We start from the raw sequence: 22,213 nt of genomic DNA on the forward strand, positions 1-22,213 counted from the left end.
AAATGTCCTAAAGAAAGCCTCTCTTTGCTTCCTCTTACTTAGATATTGGCAGAGACATCATTTTTATTGTTGCTTTTGTATGTTCCAGGGATCAGTCCTGATATGTGGAAAAGCAGTGTGGTGTTGTGCACAGTCCATAGGATTTCAGAGACAGACAGTTATGGATATTAATATGCATTTCTCCATTTAACAGCTGCATAAACATGGGCAATTTGCTTAGCACTTTGAAACCATAGCTTGTCATCTGCAAAATGGGAATTATACGTAAAGACTTCAAGTATGTAATATCAAATTTACCCTCTTGAAAGGAAGTGCTTTGGAAAGTCTAGAGAGGAGAAATCTATGCTACCTGAAGTATGATCCAGAGTAATTTCAGGGAAAATGTAGGACTTGAGCAGAGCTTTGAGGAACTGTGTAACAGCCTTTTTGGAACCTCATCTACAGTTTCATTGCTCATCTAGGTCCTGGACCCAGCCTTCCCATCTTTGGGGGAATTTGATCAAAGTCTAATTTAAATAGGATTAAACCCCACTGTACTTGGAATTTCCCTCAGGGGTGAGGGCAGTGGAATGAATCCAGTTACATATCTGTCCTCAGTCCTTGGATTCTTCTGATAATCTGAGAAGGGAAAGTCCTATTAAGATGCAAGGGAAGACAGTCCACCTCCCACCTATATCCAAGTCCTCTAGAACAATGACTCCAAAATTTTTGCACATTAGAATCACCTTGATAGCTTTTAAAAAACTTGAGGCCCAGATCAATAAAGTCAGACTCTCTGAGGATGGAACCCAGGCATCAGTATTCATTTAAAATCACACAGATGATTCCAAAGTGCACTCAAGTGTAAGAACAGTGATTTCTTCTAGAAAATTGCTTCTTATAATTTAGTCTGCATTAGAATCACCTGGAGGACTTGTTAAACTACTGATCTGGGGGCCTTAACCCCAGAATGTGTGATTCAGTAGGTCTGGAGGAAGGGCCAGAGTGTTTGTGTTTCTAACATGTTCACAAGACCACACTTTGAGAACCACTCTCTAGAGCAGTACTTCTCAAACCTCAAGTGCATAGTGATCATCTAGGGATCTTGTTGAACCGCAAATTTTGATTAAGTGGCTCTTGGATGGGACTTGAGATTCTGCCTTTCTGATAGGCTGTAGGAGATGCCAATACTGGCCACACCTACCTTTGGTCTATGGACTGGTAAGATTTGCTATGCAATGACATCACCTGGGAGCTTTTTTTAACAATGCTGCATGTTGGAATCATCTGAAGTGGTTAAAAAATACTGGTGCCTAGGTTTAATTCTGAAGACTTCTATTCAGTTGGCATGGGTATGGACCGGGCATCAGAATTTTAAAAAAAGAAAAGCAAACTCCTCCAGAGGTTGTAATATGCAGCAAAAATGTTTGAGACAGAGTTATACAATAAGATATTTGTTTTAAATACAGTGCATATCATTGCTGTCCTGGTATGGAATATTCCATGATATTTTATTGTACAAGGAGGCCCTCGAGATGGAGATGACAAATAAATGGCCCCTCCTGGGTCTACAACAGATGTCAGTAAATTCTCACAACATTTCTTGCGGCCGAGCCTCAAATGACTTCTTAAGACATAGCTTCAGGCAGCTACAAAAAAATGACTGGAGTTTCATGGATGCCTGCCGTGCGCATGCCTCATCTTCATTAACTCCAACATACTGAGGACCAACTGGGTTCTAGTTACTGGGTTACAAAGATGACTGCAGTACAATTTCTGCTTTCTAGCTGCTCCCAGGATAGTAGACGAGGTTGAACGTGTATGTAAAACAAAATTTAATAATGCAAGGTAGCACTGGTACTGCCAAATGATTAGAAAATCACCAGATTCCGGAGATGGGAGCAATCCCCAAAAGCCATAGTGCTCAGAGAAGGTGGATTTTAAACTGAATCTTGAAGAATAGGAACAAAATATGTAAGCTAAGATTAGGAGAACTGCATTTCAGATAAGGAGGCACAAAATCACCTAGTGGAGAAAGTTCCTGCCATGTTGGGGAAAAATGAGCTAATTTGGATGAAGCAAAGAGATTACATGGAAGTGTCAAAGGGACCACATTTTAGAGTGCCTTAACTGACACGTAGGGGAGTTTAAAGTTTACATTTTAGGATGTGGGGGACCAATGAAAGTTACTGAACATTGCAATAGAGTAATAGGTGAAATGTGGTGGGATTATAGTAGTGATGGGCTAAAAGAGATTTTAAGATAGAGAAGAGTAACGACAGAATCATCATCTTATTTTTCAAATTTTTTCCTCTATTTCTAAAAATATCTGAACACATTTATTTCTATAGATCCACTTAATACTTTTGGAATGAATATACATATACCACATATGTATATATTCATTGGGATCAGTAAATATAACATTTGAGTGTCAATGACAATGTAAATTGAATGGAATCATGAATGTTTCCTTTGTGGCTTTTTCACTGGCTTTCCACACTTTAAATATATAATTGCTCATCCATATTACATGCATAAATTTTCAAAAGTGCTTTCTTGTTTTGGTAATTAGTGATAATGAAATGTAAAGCTTTGGTTGAACATACCTAAACCATCTCAAGCAAGTTAACTTGTGTTGTCTGTGTGTAATTTTGATTAAAAACTAAAGGTTTTATATTTTCTGGGTGGGGCATTTCTGCTTGGCTGCAAAAATTCTTTTAAGGCTTCCAAATTTATTTATTATAGTTTCATTTTTTTCTTTCTTTACAACTATTTAGGTTGTGGTTACTAGAAGTTCTCTTATATTTCTTAAGGGCAACAATATTATATAGCCTTACAGCCCTCAGCACCTAAGTGTACCTTCCTTGGCTGACTTCATGACTCTGGCAAAACCACATTTCTGAGCTGAATTCAGTGCCCCCATATGTAAAGATGGAGGCAGAGTACACGTGTGCAGTTATTTTTTTCTATTTTAGACTTTCATGATCATGATGGCAGGTACCATGCCTTTTACACCACTGCAGTGCCTGGAATACAGGTGATGAATTCATGAATAAACCTAATAGGCCATAGTGTCAGTTTTGGCAACATAGTGTTTGATGGAAGATTTGTAGAAGATACAAATCTAAAATCTTCAAAACATGCCGAGATTTCTTGGAGGATGTTTTTGCCCATTGATCTTATGGAGTGACACCTGTGCTGTTCACTGAATTCTTCAAATGGAATGTGAGATGAGTCTTCTGTATAAGACAAATAGTTTGCAGCAGATGAGTGATGACAGGCATTTGCTTTCATTATCAATAGTGATATGCTTCATTTTTCACCTTAATGAAAAAAAGAATCACATTGAATTGACTTGTTAATTATGCAAGTTTTTGAACATCTTTGAAGTAACACAGGAAAGGTAATATGATAATATCAGGATTAAAAGCCAGTGGTGGCATTTCTACCAAAGCTAAGGCAAATATTTCTACTAGCTCCTGTCAAAGAAAGGGATCATCACGTTGTTCATTTTCGCTAAGTTGAAAATCCGCAATGTTTGCTATCAGCCAATGCTTGGAAGAAAAAATTTAAGTTTCTAAGCCCCAAACTACTAATCAGTTCCATAAGTCAGTAAGTTCAGTGGGCAAAATAAGTCAGACAGTTGAACTATTGGACCAATTGTTTACAAAATAAGGCACGCTGACTGAAAGCACTGAATCAACATAGGCTAAAGTATGTCAATTTTTACATTTTATTTTAAATATATGGTTATTTTAGCTTACTGGATCTTACATATATAAAATGAAATACATTTTTTTTCTCCCATGACATTTTAAGAAGTTTAAGTTAAATTATGAGATAGTGATGACCCAGGCATCCACGACCCTTGCCCCTATTATGAAAGCTCTAGATTTGGAGGTTTAATAACAATGCCATTACCAATACCAATAATACCTTGTATTTTACTTTTATAGTTTAATAGCAAGTTTTTAAGAAAATTATTATCTTAATTGATTTGCATAGTAACTCAGTGAAACATTCAGAGTAGACATGAAGGCTCAGGGAGGTTACATTACTTCAAATCATCAAGGTCATAAAGCTGTCGTGTTAGAACTAGGGCTCGTGAACTAGAGCTGTGCCTTTTGGACTGAAGTTTAGTCCTCACCGTGGTCTTGTTTTCTTGACTTAAAGCTAAAGAAGTAGGGACAATTACATCTTTCCCTTAATTTCTGTAAGAAATGGTGTTTTCGAGGTTAAATTTGATGATCACAAGTATTTTAGCTTCTACTGTGCAATGCACTCTGGATGAAAAAGAAACGTAATTTCATACTTTTGAAGAATTCCTACTTTGCAGGGAGACTCAGGCAAAGACATAAATATGAAAAAGCAATGTGATAAGTGCTGTGTATGGAATGCTGTGGAATTAGGATGAGTGAATAATTAATTTGTCTGAGTGAATACTCCATTGTACCATAATTTAAGTAACTGCTTTTGTGTTGGAGGATTTAAGAGCTCAGACTATCTCCTAGTTTGCTGACTATTCAATAATAACATTTTCCTATTGAAAATGGGGAGGGGAGGAGAATTGACCTTATTAAATGATAAATAAATGCCAGAAATAAATACTAATTTCATAACTAATGGAAAACCAGTTGAGTGATCTACAAAAATAATTGTAAATATTATAATTACACGTGTTATTGTAAGAGACTATAGGATTATAGGTGAAAATAACCTGGTACCAACTTAATTTTAGGTTAAGATTTTGTAGGATATGATATTACTTACACTCTAACAAAACATCTTTATTGAGAACATTTTGAAGTGTGGAAAATGGTGTGAATTTTCAAGACAGTCTGATATTGAGAATGCACAGATTATAAACCCAAATATCTCTGTTTTATCTCAGTATCTTCCACTATAAATTTATTTGGGTTTTTAATGGGTTATAAAACGCGTCTTTTTCTCTGCACATTCTGCAAATTCAACCCAGTACTCTTTTATATCTGTACATTTTTACAAGCAATAAGAAGTTAGAAGTTACTTGAGAGGATACTGGATTTACCTGTTGTAAAGAAGAATTTGTAATGAACTTTTCTCTCCCTCCCTCCCTATTTCTCTTCCTCTTCTCTTTCTTCTTTGCATCTTCTTTGGTTGTAACATTAAGTGCTTTCTGATGTGTTTTGGATTGTTACCTTTTTGTCACTGGGATAACTTGTATGGATAATAGGCAGATCAAAATTAAGTTGAATAAGAACACAGCGCTTTATTTCACTTAACAGACAGACAAATACTGTATGATATCACTTATATGTGGAATGTAAAAAATAAACTAGTGAATATAACAACAACAAAAAACGAAACAGACTCACAGATATAGAGAAAAACTAGTGATTACTAGTGGGGAGACAGAAGCGGGGAGGGGCAAGATAGGGGTAGGGGATTAAGAGGTACAAACTACTAAGTATAAAATAAATCAGCTACAAGGAAGTATTGCACAATACAAGGAACGTAGCCAGTATTTTGTAGTAACTATAAATGGAGTATAAACTTTAAAAATTGTGAATCACTATGTTGTATACCTATAACTTACATAATACTATACATCAACAAAAAAATGAAAAGTAAAGAAAAGGACCTAGCTCACAGAGTTGTTCCAAAAATTAAAAATTAAAAAAGAAAAGGACCTAGCCCACAGAGTTGTTCCAAAAAAAAAAAAAAAACCAGCATTTCTTACAAAGTACTTTTTTCTAGTCCAATATAATTTTATGAGATGACCAGTATCTTGGTTGTAATAGATTCCCTCAAATCTTCCCTTCCTCTTCGTTTTCTCAAAAAGATGCATCACCCTACACATGCACACACACACCAGCCCTATGCATCCTATGCTCCTGCCCTCTCAAACTTTGTGTCATGCAGGTTTTCTGGCTTTCCCTTTAGATTCCATATTTAAATACATTCCATATGTGGTAAATATTATCTTTGATTTTTTCTTACATGCTTAAGTATGGAAATATGATCTAGAAAAGCTATGAATAAGCGAGCTTAAAGAGAAACCACTGCTGAATCATTTATTTATTTGGCAATTATTGAATAGTAGCTTCTAAGACCAAGATGCTTCTAAGACCTCGTTGCTAGGCAATGAGGATAATAAAAGTTTCCTGTGCCATCAGCTTGCCCACAGAATAGTGGGAGCCTCAGGGAGATTTACAGATGAAGGTGTATTCCTCAGGGACCATATCTGTTGAATATGTCACTATTTTCCTAGCCTAAGCATGCCATGTGACCTATACTAAGTGCTCAGTAAATATTTAAGGAAAGAATAAATGACTTTTGAATAGAGATATTTACAAGGAGTTGTCTGAGGGTTCTGCTAAGGCCGTGGAAACTTACTTCAAAGTTTTGGATGGCACTTTTCATTCCCTTCTTTTTTTACTTTGTACCCGCACTGCCCTCAAATTAGGGCTTTTTATATCCTGAAATAAAGCCAAATAGTCAATTTAGTTTATTTATTTCTTTTTAAAAATTTATTTATTTATTTATTTTTGGCTGTGTTGGGTCTTCATTGCTGTGCACGGGCTTTCTCTAGTTGCGGTGAGTGGGAGCTACTCGGCTACTCTTCATTGCGGTGCGCAGGCTTCTCATTGAGGTGGCTTCTCTTGTTGTGGAGCACAGGCTCTAGACTCGTGGGCTTCAGTAGTTGTGGCATGTGGGCTCAGTAGTTGTAGCTCACAGGCTCTAGAGCGCAGGCTCAGTAGTTGTGGTGCACGGGCTTAGTTGCTCCGCGGCATGTGGGATCCTCCCGGACCAGGGATCGAACCAATGTCCCCTGCATTGGCAGGCGGACACCCAACTGCTGCACCATCAGGGAATTCCCTAGTTTATTTTTAAAATGACATTTTACATGTCAAAATGCCTACCATGATGCCTGAAAAATAAAGTAGGCATTGAAGGAGTATAATCGCTTCAGTTTTTCCTTTCTTATTAGTTTTTTCTTTCATTCTCTTCTTCCATTTAAATTTCAACCTGAGACTGACTTAAATTTTGTAGGTCCTAAAACTTATACAATTTGGGGCATCCCCTTTGAAAAAATAAAAAATATATATAACAGTGAAATGAAACTTAGGTACAAAAATGAGTAGAGTGAGAAAATAAATCATAAAAGATTAAATTTTAAAGAGCTGAAACCTATCACAAGGATTATAAAATCCAGGGAAGTAATAAAATATTTTAATTAATTACTTGATGTGTACAAGTCTATGTATTTCTTTCCCATTATTTTGTTTGTATAATCTTTGAACATCTTTTCATATTTTATAATACGTTATCTGTAGAAAAATAATTCAGTCCTTCCTGTAGCATGAGTAATCAACATTGGCCTTTTATTATTATTATTTTTTAATTTATAAAAGTTTACTTAGCTTCACAGCTCATAATCATTTCAGGTACCTATTGAGGATTGTTATCAAATTTGAGAATTTTTTTTATAAGATTTCAGGAAATTTCAAATCCACCACCCAGGTCCCCCAGTGAATAATTTGCTATTCATTTTATATATTACTACAATAATGCTATGTACCCAACAATCACATAGCCCCATTTGCATGTGTCAGCAAGTATTTGTCTCATGTGTCTGGGGTGGTTAGCTAAGCAACTCTACTGATCTTGTCTGGCTTACATATCTAGGGGTCAGCTATCAATCAATTAATCTAGAATGGTGTTGGATGGATTACCGAGGCCACTCTGTTGTTATCTAGGTGTCTTACATCCTTTACCTGGGACCTGTGGGTTAGTCTGTGCATGTTCTTCTCAATGCCGTGGCAGAGGGGAAAAGCATAAACAAGCCAACCTGAGCTCTTTTTCAAGACTGCTTGCATTGGCTGACATCCTATTGGCCAAAACAAGTCACATGGCTCAGCCCAGTATCAAGGGATAGGGCAGAATATCCTTTCAGAGAATTGCAAGTTTATATGCAAAGCACAGATACAGGGAGAAGTGGAGAACTGGGTGTATCAATGCAATTCATCTACCATTTCCTTCATTACTTTAAAAAAAAAAGCAACCTTACTGAAGTATAACTGACATATCAAAAATACCTGAATGTTTAATGTATGCAATTTGATGAGTTTGGACATAATGCATACACCCATGAAATCCCCTTTGCTTTTTTTTTTAGTAAGAACACTTAACATGGGATCTACTCTCTTAACAGATTTTTTAAGTAGACAATATAATATTAGTAACTGTAGGTACTATGTTTTACAACAGATCTCTAGAATTTATTCTTCTTGAATAACTGAAACTTTATACCCATTTAACAACAATTATCCATTTCTTCCTCCCTCTAGCTCCTGACAACCACCATTCTACGGTCTGCTTTCATGAGTTTGATTATTTTATTTACTCATATAATGGGGATAATGCAGTACTTGTTTTTGTGGGACAGGCTTTTTTCACTTAGCAAAGTATCCTGCAGGTTCAGCCATGTTGTTACATATGACAGGATTTTTTTCTTTTTAAATGCTAACATTCCGTTATAAGTATATACCATATTTTCTTTATCCACCCATCCATCCATGGACATTTAAGTTGTTGCCATATTTGGGCTATTGTGAATAAGGCTGCAATGAACATAAGAGGACAGATATAGTCTCGAGATCCTGATTTCAGTTCTTTGGGATATATGTCAGTAGTGGGTTTGCTAGATCATAGGTGGTTCTATATCTAATTTTTTGAGGAACCTCCATATTGTTTTCCATAATAGCTGCACCATTTTACATTCCTACCAATAGTGCACAAAGTTTTCAATTTATCTGCATCCTCATTAACATTTGTTATCTTTTTTTTTAATAGTGGTCTTTCTAACAGGTATCAGGCGATATCTCATTGTAGTTTTGATTTGCATTTCCCTGATGATTAGTGATGTTGAGCATTTTTCATGTACTTACTCATGATTTGTATATCATCTTTGGAGAAATGTCTGTTCAAGTCTTTTGGCCCTTTTAAATTGGGTTATCTGTGGGTTTTGCTACTGAGTTGTATATTTAGGATATTAACTCCTTATCAGATGTATGGTTTGCAGATATTTCCTCCCATTCTTTAGGTTGCCTTTTCATTCTGTTGATTGTTTCCTTTGTTGTGCAGAAGCTTTAAGTTTGATGTAGTCCCACTTGTTTATTTTTGCTTGTGTTGCCTATGCTTCTGGTGTCATATCCAAGAAATCACTCCAAAGATCAATGTCAAGAAGGTTTTCCTCTATGTTTTTTTCCTACGAGTTTTACAGTTTCACAGTTTCAGGTTTATGTTTAGATCTACAATCCATTTTGAGTTGATTTTTGAGTATGATATAAAATAAGGGTCCAATTTCATTCTTTTGGATGCGGATATCCAGTTTTCCTAACACCATTTGTTGAATAAACTACCATTTCCCTTTATTACCTTTTTTCTTAACTTTTTCCATGTGGTTCAGTGATTGAGTTTGTTACAGACCTCAACAGCACCAATTCCGTTATTTCATTTTTAAATATGAGTCAGATTTACGTAAGATTTAGAATGAAATACTCGTTTTGGAAAGAACAAGATTGAGAAGATGCTTAAATGTCAGATTAGATGCTTGGATTCTTATTTGGCTTATAATTGTAGCCTTTATTCACCAAATGTTTACTGGGATCCTGAATCCTGAATATAAGCAGAATATGTACTACTATCCTGCTTATTCTCTCTCTTAATCTCTCTCTGTTTCTCTCTTTCTTTCTTCCTCCCCAGCTTTTTCCTTTTCTCCAAGTTATACAAGTGTGGTTTAGGTGTGATCCTTACCTTGGAGAGCTTATAAACTAGTTGTGATTGCGAAAGAAAAAATATTTTTTAAGGAAAATTAAAAATTGTGATAAATACAGTATAAATCTAGGAGTAGGGGAACTGAGAAGTGAGAGAAGGCACTTGGTATTTCATTCAAGCATGGGAGGGGTTTCGGCATGACGATATGGGGAGAGTGACATTGCAAGCAGAGGCAGTGAAGTAAGCAAAAACATGAAGTTAAAAGGTAGGAAGAAGAAGATCAAATTACTAGAGGCAGTAAATAAATATATTAGAGTGAGTAGTGCAATGGAGCAGAAATGTATGCTGTGACTATATGTACATAACCTTGAATATTGGGCTGAGATGTTTAAGTTTTTAATTTTCTTTTTATCTTAAAAAGCAACTTTTTCCTAGAGACAATGTTCCTAGAAATAATGTGTCTTTTCATGACCCTTATAATCAATAACATTTATTGAATATAAGATATGTACATAGAACTGGGGTAGACATTGCAGAGACTTACCCTCAAGAGTCCTTAAGGATGGCGACAGATGCGTAAACAATAATTATAATACCATGTTCCGAATACCATAACAGAGATATGCCCATGAAATAAATAATTATGGAAAAAGAAACAACTGTCTCTGAAGGATCTGGATAAGATTTGTGGTTCAGTTAAATAGGGAAGATAGGCTTTCCAAACGAATAATAAATCCAGTCTAGTTAAGATCAAGGGGGAAACTTAGAACATAGCAAAAAGCTCTATGAAGCTGCTTATGGTGAATGGAATGAGTGATAGGTGATAAACTGGAAGTGTGGTTTACAGCTAGGTGCTAAAGGGCATTGAGGGTCAGAGTAAAGGCTTTGGATCTATCTTGTAGACAATGAGTATTCACTAGAGCTATCAAGCAGGGAACTGTTAGCAGGGAAGTGGCATGAGTAGATGCATGGAAGAATGGTGTGGCCCAGTTCCTATGAGTTAGGCCAGTGGCTTTGAGGATGGAGAGGAAGACTGGAGATTCAGGAGGAATTGTCAATGCCGTAACAAAGGACTAGAGCCAGTGTGCTATGTGGAAGATAAATAATAGATAAGGGTAAGTCATTTGCCATTTTTCAAGATTTTAGGAGGCAGTTGCAGACCCTCCCAAAGACAATAGCTTTTAGCTTTTACCGCTAAAAACTCTTATTCCAAATTGTTTACTGATTTTGTTTTTAATGGACTTGCTAAATCTCCCAAAGCATGCCATCTAAAAGCCATCATCACCTTATGGTTTCTATAAAACTTTCACACAGGTTTCTTGTTTTGGTCCCTGCCTAGCTTTCGTAGCTTTCTCACTTTTCTCAGATAAGAAAAGCTTTATAGTTGCTTCTTTTACCCCTGTTTTAGGTAAATGAACCAATGTTCTTAGCATTTGTCCTGGAAAATCTTTATTTAGAAAGACGTTATGTACAATTTTGGATTTCATTACTCTTTTTCATAAGAATCATCATCGAACTTGATATTTTCCAATGGTTACATTTATTTACAATATATAAGTACCTAACATGTTTGTACCTTACGTGTTAACTCTGCTTTCGTCAGCAATTTCTGTCAGTTAGGATCAGGGTTGGCTCAGCGTTGCACAGACTAAAACAACAAGGACTTATTTTTCTCACATAAAAGCCAGACCTACGTAATTGGAAGCTAGACTGGTGCCATTGCTCCACAAGGTCCTCAGGGAAGACCCCACTCTTTCCAGCTCACCTGCCATCACTCGCTCAGGGGGAAGCCCTTGTTTTCATGCCCTGAGATCATCCAGCCACCTCAACTCATCCCCCTCCAAACAGCAGTAAGGCAAAGGGTAGGGAAGAGGGCAAAGGCCAGTTGTCTTTAAGGAAAGGATCTTCAAGAGTACAGAGACCTTTCTGCCTACATTTCATTGGTCAGTACTGAGTCCATAGCCACAGTTAGCCGCAGGATATGCACAGAGATGTAGCTAAATCGTCTATTACTTTTTGAGAAGGTGAGAATGACTATTAGGGGAAATTAAACTTGAAAGGGAAGGAGGAGGAAATAGGATATTTGGGGCAGATAACCACATTAGCGAGCCAGAAAACCTTTGGTCAGTTGCACTTCCACCTGGGTTACCTCTCTGAATCTGTTTACCCTTCTAAAAATTAGAATAATCATTCTGTCCTAAATTCTTCATCGTGTTTGTGGTTGAGGGTCAAATACAATGATGGATTTATCAACACTGAAAATTGTGTTGCACAAAGGTAAAGTATTATTTTAAAAGTATTAAGCAATCTTCTGAATCAATAGATATTAGTCAGGTGATATGTCGGTTTACATCAGACCCTTTGGTAACCTTATTTGACAAACAGAAGAATCATATATTAATGACAGATAACTCATATAGAGAGAACACATCTCTGCTTATGAAACACTTTCAAGAACATGATAATGCATTTGATTCTTCTGTCAACTCTGTGCAGTAAGGATTATTATGCCCATTCTACAGACAGGAAAACTAAAGCAGAGAGGTTAAATGAGTGGCTCAAAGGCATGTCGTTTCTCAGTGGTGAGTTTAGAAACCACTTTGTCTACAAATCTCTCCCACTTTTTTGTAATCTGTGTTGCTGCTTTAATCTTTACATATGCCACACTTCTTGTTGCCCATTTGGTAAAGTCTAGATCTGTAAGACTGGAGTGACAAACTCTCAGTTATTTATCCCTACTTTGTCTACATGGTGTTCTTTCCCATTCCTGCCCAACATGAATCAAATCCTTCAATCTGGCAGTCCATTCCTATATACATACACTACCCTGAAGAGCCACTTCCTGCCCTACTATAATGTTTATGATCTTCGCCTACTCAACTTCTGTCCCTTCTTTAAGTGTCAACTTGGGTCTCATCTTCTGTGTGAGACATTTCTTGAACACTTCAGAACACAGTTCTTCCACTTCCTTGAACTTCTGTAACATAGAGACTATATATAGAATGCATATATTACATTTAATTATAGATATACATTATACACTGTATCAGATTATTCCATATGTCTTAGCTCTCTCTGACAGTGGTAAGAATATTGGAGGAACAAAAACTAGTACAGATTCAACTTAAGGCAGCTATTAATTCTTAAGTGTCTGCTAAGATCTAGTCTCAACTTTCATGACAGATGAGGGAAAAGGTTCAAAGAGGCAAAGAGACGGGTCTGGTGTCAAATATCTAGGAATTGAATCCTGCTGTACTAAACTTGTGGTCTTAGGCTTGATCCTTTACAACTACCAGTTGAACATGTGACTAAAAGCCAAATACTGTGTGGGTGTGTTTAGCTTACTATCCCACGTTGAGAGAAGCCCAGAAAAATAGCATTCCTGATTAATGGTAATCCCTGGGTTAATTTATATATATATATCTTATATTCAAAACTGAGAAGATGACCAAAACGATGGGAATTTTATCAGTAGAAAAGATAGATAAGAACTTCTAACTAAGTCAGGATGTTAAAGTGAACTGCAAGGCTATTCTCTTATGCACGCAGTCATAAATGTTTAGTTCATATTCACGTTGCCATCTATACAGCCTAGTTATATGATTGCTTTCCTCCTTTATGTAATATAAATTCGGGATGGGGACAATGTTTTATGCTTATGCTCATTTTGTAATATTAATGTTAACTAAAATAGTGCTATATAGGAATATATAATTCATAGAAATACATTTTTGACAGAAAAATGGATTATCTTCTTATTTATCTTCTTTCTGGTGTTTGAGTACTTTCTCCAAGTAGACAAGTAGACTGTGGAATATTTTCAGTAATGGACAACCCAAATATTTAAAGACTACAAGCATGTTTTCATTTTATCTTAGGATATTGAATTAAATTTATGAAGTTGATTTTTAATGGTTTGTGCATAATTATGCATATATATATATATATATATATATATATATATTTCCCAAGATACAAAATCTGTCTGTTAGAGCTTAAGCTATCTAGCAACCATTGATACCTCTATTTATCTGTCTATATTTACATGTAAAAATGAAATATGTTACATGAAATATGAAGAGAAATGTTCTCCTGTCACTAGCATAGTGAAGGGATGAGCCAGTGTTTTTGTGTTCATCTTGTGTGTTTAAGACAGTGTTCAGGACCACAAGGAAAAGAAGCTCTGGCATATGTTATGAAGATCATATTTTATTATTACTTATGATTCCAAATATGTTTTCTTCTGTTGAGAATTTTTTGGTTCAAATTATTTGTTTGTTAGAAAAAATCATCTTATACTGTTTGAGTATATGTTCATTTCACAGAGCAGAGATCCTGAACTCTCAGATCCATGTGGGGCCCTTGGAGTCCTTATAATCTAATCCCTTTATTGCAGATGAGTTTATGTGATTTACCTGAAGTCACATAGTAATTAGTCATGGTGAAGAGACAAGAAGCCAGTTCTCCTCACTCTTAGAACTCCTCTCTCTCTCCTAATTTCAATTCATAGGTTTTAATCTTCAAAAAGAATCATTTTAAGAAGCAAGATGATTTATTCAAAAGTTCACTGATCCTTTCCTCTCTCTTCCTTTTTTCCCCTCTAGCCCTCTTCAATCTAATCCCTGTGGGCCTGCGTGTGGTGGCCATCCAAGGGGTGAAGGCCAGCCTCTATGTGGCCATGAATGGTGAAGGCTATCTCTACAGCTCAGTAAGTACCTTGTTGTGTGTGCGTGTGTGTATGTGTGTGTGTGTGCGCGCACATAAACTGGCATGGAGAGTAATGAAGTAACCATTATTTTAGGGAAGAAAATTACAAGTTGAAGTCAATGTATATTTTCTGACCCAGTATATCAGGATTATTATGAAGATTTTATAATTTACAATGTTAAAGATCACGCTCTGTTGAGAAGAAGCTAGTAACCCTCCATGTGATACAAATTCTCTTTTTCTGTCTCACTTCTAGAGGATAATCTTTTGAATTGTACCTTTCTGTTTAATTCAAGAGGTAAAACATTTTTTCCTTTCTCCTGTTACCTCTCCTTCAAGCACAGAGGATGGTTTAGGAAGCTAAATTCTTGAATTTGTCTGGGAGTCTTCTCTGGCTTGTTGTGGAGAAAAAACCTTTCAGAATAGACTGTGTTTTTGTTTGTATTTAATAGAACTGTGTAGTACCTAATTTGTCAGACTCCTGGGATAACTGGTCACTTTAAAGACATGTGAATTGATGGAATGAGCTTTGGATTAGGGGCTGGGATATTTGAGTTTTATTTGCATTTCAACTACAATATTCCTGTGAGAAAGTGGCCTCCTCTCTTTGACTTAATTTCCAAACTTTTAAAATGAGGGTGTTGGATCTCATGTTGTCTAACATCTCTTTTGAATCTAAAACTAACAAAATTAGGTGGCATCAGTGGCTACATTATGAGCCCTGACATATTTTAAAGTAGTTAATGGTCCCACTCTCAAGATAATAATTTATGCATTGAGAGAATGCAGCTGCACTGAATCTTCTGTATGTATATAATTCCTGCTCTGTTCTAAGGGAATTGCCTATTTGTAGCTCATGACGAAATATTCTTGAAAATCATGGTTACAGATTTCCACCCTTGCTTTCTTTGATCTCACTAAATAAGACAAGGTTATTCAGGAAGTTCACTGATGCCCACTAGATTCTCAATTAATTATTGAATAGCTTTTATTAAACGTTTTCCACACTCAATTAAATGAATCTCTGGTACCCTATGCTTGCTTACTAGTAGTACCGCTGTCATTCATATTAGAATTCTTAAAGATGCCATTTTACTCTTGAACATATTCACATCTGAATATGCATTTATATATCAGATGTGTACATACACATTTTTTCAATGGTCTACTCAAAATAATACTTAAAGATAGATACATTTTGGTCAAATGGTCAAAACAATGGGCTTTCATTTTTAATGTGTCATAATTCTAACATTTCTTAATGTCCAGTTATTGTGAATCTATATTTTTAATGTGAGAATTAAAATAAGAAAAGGACAGTTATTGTTTTGAATAATTCCAGTTGGTTAAACTTTTTTAAAAAAAGTTTTGAATGCAATACAAACTAAAATATTTAGGTGATCTTAGGATAGTATTGATTTAAGAAGGTAGACTAAAGGTAGACTATATTTATATTTAGAAGGTTGTTATTCATTTTTATATTTATTTAAAAGGTAATAATTCTGGTTGTAATTCTACAAAAACAGAGTTCAGATTTCTGAACCAGAGTTCATTTCCAAAGGTCTGGGAAGAAGAAAAACACAGATTATCTGACAACAGTATTGTAGCAGGTGGCAGCTGTATAGGAGCCCGTGTGTGTTTTGTGTGTGTGAGTGTGTGTGTGTGTGTGTGTGTGTGTGTGTGTGTTAAGGGGGTGCAGGCAGGGAGGGGTCCCCGTTGTTGGGTGCAATCCCAAAGTTCCTGGGAGAGGAGCCTGGGTATTCAGCATGACGTAACTGAACTTCATATGTGGCAGCATTTTTAGAGATACATTTTTTCTTTTTTTCTTGCTCAGAACTAGGCTTAAGATACAGGGAGCCCATAGGAGAGGTTTTAAGAAATTCTTGACTAGAGAATTTTACTGTAGGTACTTCTTTGTAAAGGATCTAACACCTTAGTAAAACCAATAATGACCTGTTGAGTTACCTGTTTTCAGCTTTCCTCTTCACTTAAATCAAATTTGCCTCATACCAAGAATTGCAACCCTTTTCCCTGTATGGTACTGTGAGGCTACTGGAACAATTCTTCTTAATTATAAGCTGGGCCTCACTGACATTGAGCATCAGGTTCCCTACTTTCAAAATCACTCTCTTTCTGGATAGGACTAACAGTATGAAATTCTGGTTTTTAATTTTAAGCAGGGGCATAGGCCTGAAGATTTTGTTATAGGACGAAAGGGGGCCAATATCGGGAGAGACAGACCTGAAAGAGAATTGGGTATCAAGGCTTCATCACACTGGTTTTGCTGCTTGTCTGTGTGGCATGTCTCAGCAAGAGAGCAACAGTGTGGCCAGGAACCTTGCGGGGAGTTAAAAACAGGATGTTACAGGCTTTCGTGATGTGCTTTTGGTATATGTTAAGGCTTGAAGTTATTTGAAAAGCAGTTTCCTACTTGATGTTAAACAGTGTAGCTGAGCACACCAATAAGGCCCATACCTGGAATTATGGCGGGCGCAGGGGGACTGGTGGTGTGTGTCTGAAGGCAAAACCCTAGAGGTCCTAAAGAAGCTAACATAGAATCCAAGAGAAATTCTCAAATGGTATCATTTATCTAGTGGCATTCACCTTGTCTGTATTCATATTTAGGCTAGGAATTAATTCCCCAGTTACTTCTGATTCCCCCTCACCCCACCCCATTTACCAGGAGACAAAAGAGACAGTAGTAAAGACCGAGTGACTGTTAGGTAGCATAGAGCTAAAGTTTCCAGATCCATTCTGAAAATATTTTAATAGGTGAGTTTAATCCATAAGCATTTAATGAGATTGTTGATGCATCTAGATTTGTTTTTACCCTTGTAGTTTGCTTTTTATTTTGCTTCTATTTTCTTCTTCTTTATTTTCTCACATTACTGAAACATTTTCCTAGTCTATCTTTATTCTTCTGCTAGTTCATAAACGTAGGTTATAATTCTAGTGTTTTAATGATTTAGACTTTTTTAACAGACATACATATGTATATAATTTGCTAAATAATAAAACATATTATTTATTTCTGTCCTTTTTCCAAACAGCTGATAGACCTTAGTATGTTTTCTTGCTTAGTAAACACCACCACCCTTCTCACCAATTGGATTATTTACACTTTAAAATTAATATGCACAATTAGTTATTATTCTATACTAAAAGTTACATTTATCAATCTTTAAAATAATTTCTGTGCACACAGGTTTTGTTTTTGTGTTTATCAAATTCGGTCCCTCTGAGTTTACTTTTCTTCTAAACAAAATCTTCCACTGTTTTCAGTGTGTGCATCTGTAGGTGGTGAATTCCCTTCATTCTGGTATCCGTGAAAATGCCTTCCTTTCACTTTCACTCTTGAATTACAGTTCAGATAGTTATACAGTTCTTAGTAGACCTATATTTCCCCCAGCACTTTGACAATTATATTCTATTGGCTTCTGGCATGTACTGTTGACTGTGAGAAGTTTGTTGTCAGTTTAATATTCTCTCCTTTGTAGGTTATCTATATGGAAAATTTTAAGGACTTTTTCTCTTTATACTTTATGTTCTGCAAATTCACTATAATGTCTAGTTGTAAATCTAATTAAGTTATCTTGTTAGAAATTCAGAATGCACTTTCAATCCAAAGAATCAGACTTCTCTAATTCTGGAAAGTTTTAACTCTTCCCATTTACATTTTATTTCTCTGTTATACTTGCCAGTCTCTTGTGCTGATAATATTTAAATCACTTTCACTAGAAACTTGCAAATTTATCTGCTCTAGAAATGATGCCATCTGTTTAGTGATTTCAGTCACTATGCTTTAAATTTTTGGATGTTTAATGGTTTCCATTCCATATCTACCTGATCTTGATTGATTTCTTCCTGTTTTTACTATCTGGCTCTTTTTACAGAAAGTTATTAACTCATTTATCTCTCTGAGCTTTCTTATAATACTTGTTATACTTTTCCATAAAGTTAGTTTCTTTTGTAATGAATTCATGTTTCAATCGTTGATTTTGTTGGCTGTCATTTTTAGAATTAGACTGAGATTATATTAGACTTTAGAATTTGTTCTGCATGTGTTTGGAATTTTGGTCTGTAGGCCCATTTCTCTCTTTCTTTCTTCATGATCTTCTTTTGAAGTCTGCCCTCAATTTCTAGCAAATTTTTGGTTGCTGCTATCCAACCTCCAGTGGTCCTAGTTTAGAATAAGATTTTAAGAGTGATTTCATGGCTGCATCCTAGGGTAAAACTGGGGTTAGGAAAGGGGGCCTGGGCAAGGGTATGGCTTGGTCTTGTTTCTCTCATTGTGAGTCTATGTCTATCATTGCATCTTGCTTAAAATACTAGCAGCATTTTAAAAAATACAGTTGATATACAATATTATATTAGTTTCATGCAATCTACATGGTGATTTGAAATTCACATACATTAGGAATAACCACCATGGTAAGTCTAGTAACAATTTGTCTCCATACAGTTATTACAATATTATTGATCATAGTCCTTATGCTACATATTACATCTCTGTGTCTTATTATTTTATAATTAAAAGTTTGTACCTCTTAATCCCCTTCACCTACTTTGCCCAACCCTACACCCCCCCTCCCATCTGGCAACCACCGGTTTGTTCTCTGTATCTATGAATCGGTTTTCATTTTGTTTTGATTGTTTTGTTTTTTATATTCCACAAATAAGTGAGATCATATATTGGGTTGACCCAAAAGTTCATTCGGTTTTTCCATAACATCTTATGGAAAAACCCAGATGAACTTTTGGGTCAACCCAATAGTATTTGTCTTTCTCTGTCAGACTTATTTCACTTAGTGTAATACTGTCTAGGTCCAACTATGTTGTTGGAAATTGAATTTCTTTTTCTTTTAAATGTTCCATTGTATATATATACCACATCTTTTTTATACGTTCATCTGTTGATGGACACTTAGGTTGTTTCCATATCTTGGTTATTATAAATAATGCTTCAGTGAACATTGGAGTGCATATATCTTTTTGAATCAGTGTTTTTGTTTCCTTTAGGTAAATACCAAGAAGTGAAATTGCTGGATCACATGTTCTATCTTTCATTTTTTAAGGAACCTCCATACTGTTTTTTTTATAGTGGCTGTACCAATTTACAGTCCCACCAGCAGTGCATGAGTGTTCCCTTTTCACCACATCCTCAGCAACATTTGTTATTTATTGACTTTTTGATGATAGCTATTCTGATAGGTGAGAGGTGAATTTGATCTCATTGTGGTGTTGATTTGCATTTCTCTGATGGTTAGTGATGATGAGCAAGTAGCAGCATTTTTTATTTCAGCCTTTTAAGAGTTGGAGCAGGAAAATTATACCAGTCTCTCGTGTGAGCAGGTAGCCTGGCTCTGGTCCTTTATTTTACACAGAGGGCTTTTATTCCCATTGACCTGACCGGAGTGGAACTTGGGGTCACACCACCCCCTTCAGGACATGAAGCCCAGTAGGCCTGCAGCTGCCACTTGCTCAGTGCTTTGTATTTCCATTCTATAGGGATGATTAACTTGCTTTGATCCTGGTTATGTCATTTACACCTCACATTGCCAAATTCAATGTCATGAAACTTTTCTTTATTTTCTTCTAGGGCTTTTATGGTTTTAGGTCTTACATTTCAGGTTTTAATCCCTTTTGAATTAAATTTTGTGTATGATATAAGCAAATACCAGTATAGATGAGGTAGGTCAAGAAAAGGAAATTCCAGTTCAATCTTCATTAAAAAAAAGTTTCTTTGATTGATGTATTGTTGACTTACAATGTTGTATTAGTTTCAGGTGTACAGCAAAGTGATTCCGTTATACATAAATATATATATATGTATATATAGTCTTTTCAGATTCTTATAGGCTATTATAAGATATTGAATATAGTTCCCTGTGCTATACAGTAGGTCCTGTTGTTTATCTATTTCAATGTTCACTTGTAGAGTCAACATTTCTTATCCTATTTGCTGCTGCAGTTAAGGATGTGTCACTCCATACTGTTACAACATAATATCAAAAGCATAATTCTTTGACATGGCTTTAGAATTCCATGACTAAATCTGATGCTTCAGTGAGAGCAGACAATGTCGAGATTGCAATAATATACTGACTTTATATTGAAAAACTGAGTCAAGAGTTACTGAGAGGGCTTCCCTGGTGGCGCAGTGGTTGAGAGTCTGCCTGCCGATGCAGGGGACACGGGTGCGTGCCCTGGTCCGGGAAGATCCCACATGCTGCGGAGCGGCTGGGCCCATGAGCCATGGCCGCTGAGCCTGCGCATCCGGAGCCTGTGCTCCGCAACAGGAGAGGCCACAACAGTGAGAGGCCCACATACCGCAAAAAAAAAGAGTTATTGAGAAGCATAGAAAGGGTCTCTGAGGAAGAAAAAAAGAGAGGGCCAATATTGAAAGTTATTGGAAGAAGACTGCTTTATACCCACAAAATGACAATAGGATATTTTTTATTTTCTCCTCTAATTTCTTTTCTTCCCCACTATCATAGATGTCCAAAATTTCTCATCACTGAGGATGAAATACAAATTTTCTCATTTTCTGCAGCCAAAAATAACTTCCACATTTTGCACTTTGGTAGGACATTTATCTGTATATTTCCTTTCTTTCTTTTGTTGGAATTATTTGTTTTCATGCCCTATCTATATAATTAGATGCAAGTTCCTTAAAGTTAGTAATCATATCTAATATAGATTAATATATACCATAACACTGAAAACTGCAATTCCTATGTAAAGATAGCTGTTAAAATTTTGTTGATCAGTTGATGGATGCATTTCATGTAGTTTAATTTTGACAATAATTCATTGGCCATCTGGTCTTATTGGTTGTTGTAATAATTTTCCTGATTGTAACTTTATATACTTTCCAGTTCTGTTAACTGGCTCAACTTTGAATAGGCTATGACTATTCTATGGAAACATGGAAAATTTGCTAAAGGAATCTTACTGTGCATACTTCTCTGTGGTGAAGCTAATGTTGTATTGTAATTTTAAGAGCTGATGTTGTCGTGTTTTCCTTTCTGTACTAAATATTGCTTATAAAAGAAAAAAAAGCAAAAATTGGCAAGGGTATCTTCTTGGGAAGCCGCTTGGTCATTACAATTCATCTCTCACTGGAAGAGTTCTGTTCCATAATGAAAAGAAATGGCAGTATTTTAAAACACACATATCTAGAATAGAGGTACAAAATAGTTACCCACTCTGGAATTTGAGTTTCTCCATCAACTGACTTCCTCATGGAATCTTCCAAAATTTGAGGCATATGCAGAAGTATTTCTTGGGTAATGGTATCTCTGAAAAGTCTCTAATATTGAAGGAGAGCAAGAAGGAGGGAGGGAGGAAGAGAGAAACACCTTAGCCATTAATGCCAGATGAATCACAGAGTTTTGAAGTTACTGGTGCCTGAATAGAGGGAAGTCAAAAGCCAAATTAGAGGCTTGTTCAGCAAGTAGATTGTTAAATATTCAGTTAGGGTCATTTGCATAATTTTTCCTTCCATATAATTGTGGTTTTCTTGAATTTTATAACATTTCTTTTTCATCTTAGGTTGATTTTTGGCTATAGCACCTAGAAAATAATTGCTTATTTTGCCTACTTTTTTTTTTTTTGCCCTCATGTATACATATTTATTAGCTGAACTGGGTTGTTTTTAATCAACTAGAAAATATATATGTGGAATCCTGTTAGCCCAAGAATCTGGCTCTGTTGCTTGCAAATATGTGAAGTGAATTTTTGTTGCTGTTGTTGAAATTAGGTT

At 35.9% G+C, this 22,213-nt stretch overlaps 1 protein-coding gene across 3 annotated transcripts in view; it reads left to right on the top strand.

Moving 5' to 3' along the window:
• The window catches only part of FGF12 (fibroblast growth factor 12), a 554,165-nt gene that overhangs the window by 373,730 nt on the left and 158,222 nt on the right, over window positions 1-22,213 (top strand). For all 3 annotated transcript variants that reach the window (XM_060010936.1, XM_060010935.2, XM_060010934.1), the window contains one exon: window positions 14,346-14,449. In XM_060010936.1, the coding sequence (XP_059866919.1) occupies window positions 14,346-14,449 (104 nt within the window). The remainder of the gene's footprint in view (window positions 1-14,345; window positions 14,450-22,213) is intronic.

The sequence above is a fragment of the Delphinus delphis genome, chromosome 4, assembly GCF_949987515.2.
Source record: "Delphinus delphis chromosome 4, mDelDel1.2, whole genome shotgun sequence".
NCBI classification, from domain to species: Eukaryota; Metazoa; Chordata; class Mammalia; order Artiodactyla; family Delphinidae; genus Delphinus; species Delphinus delphis.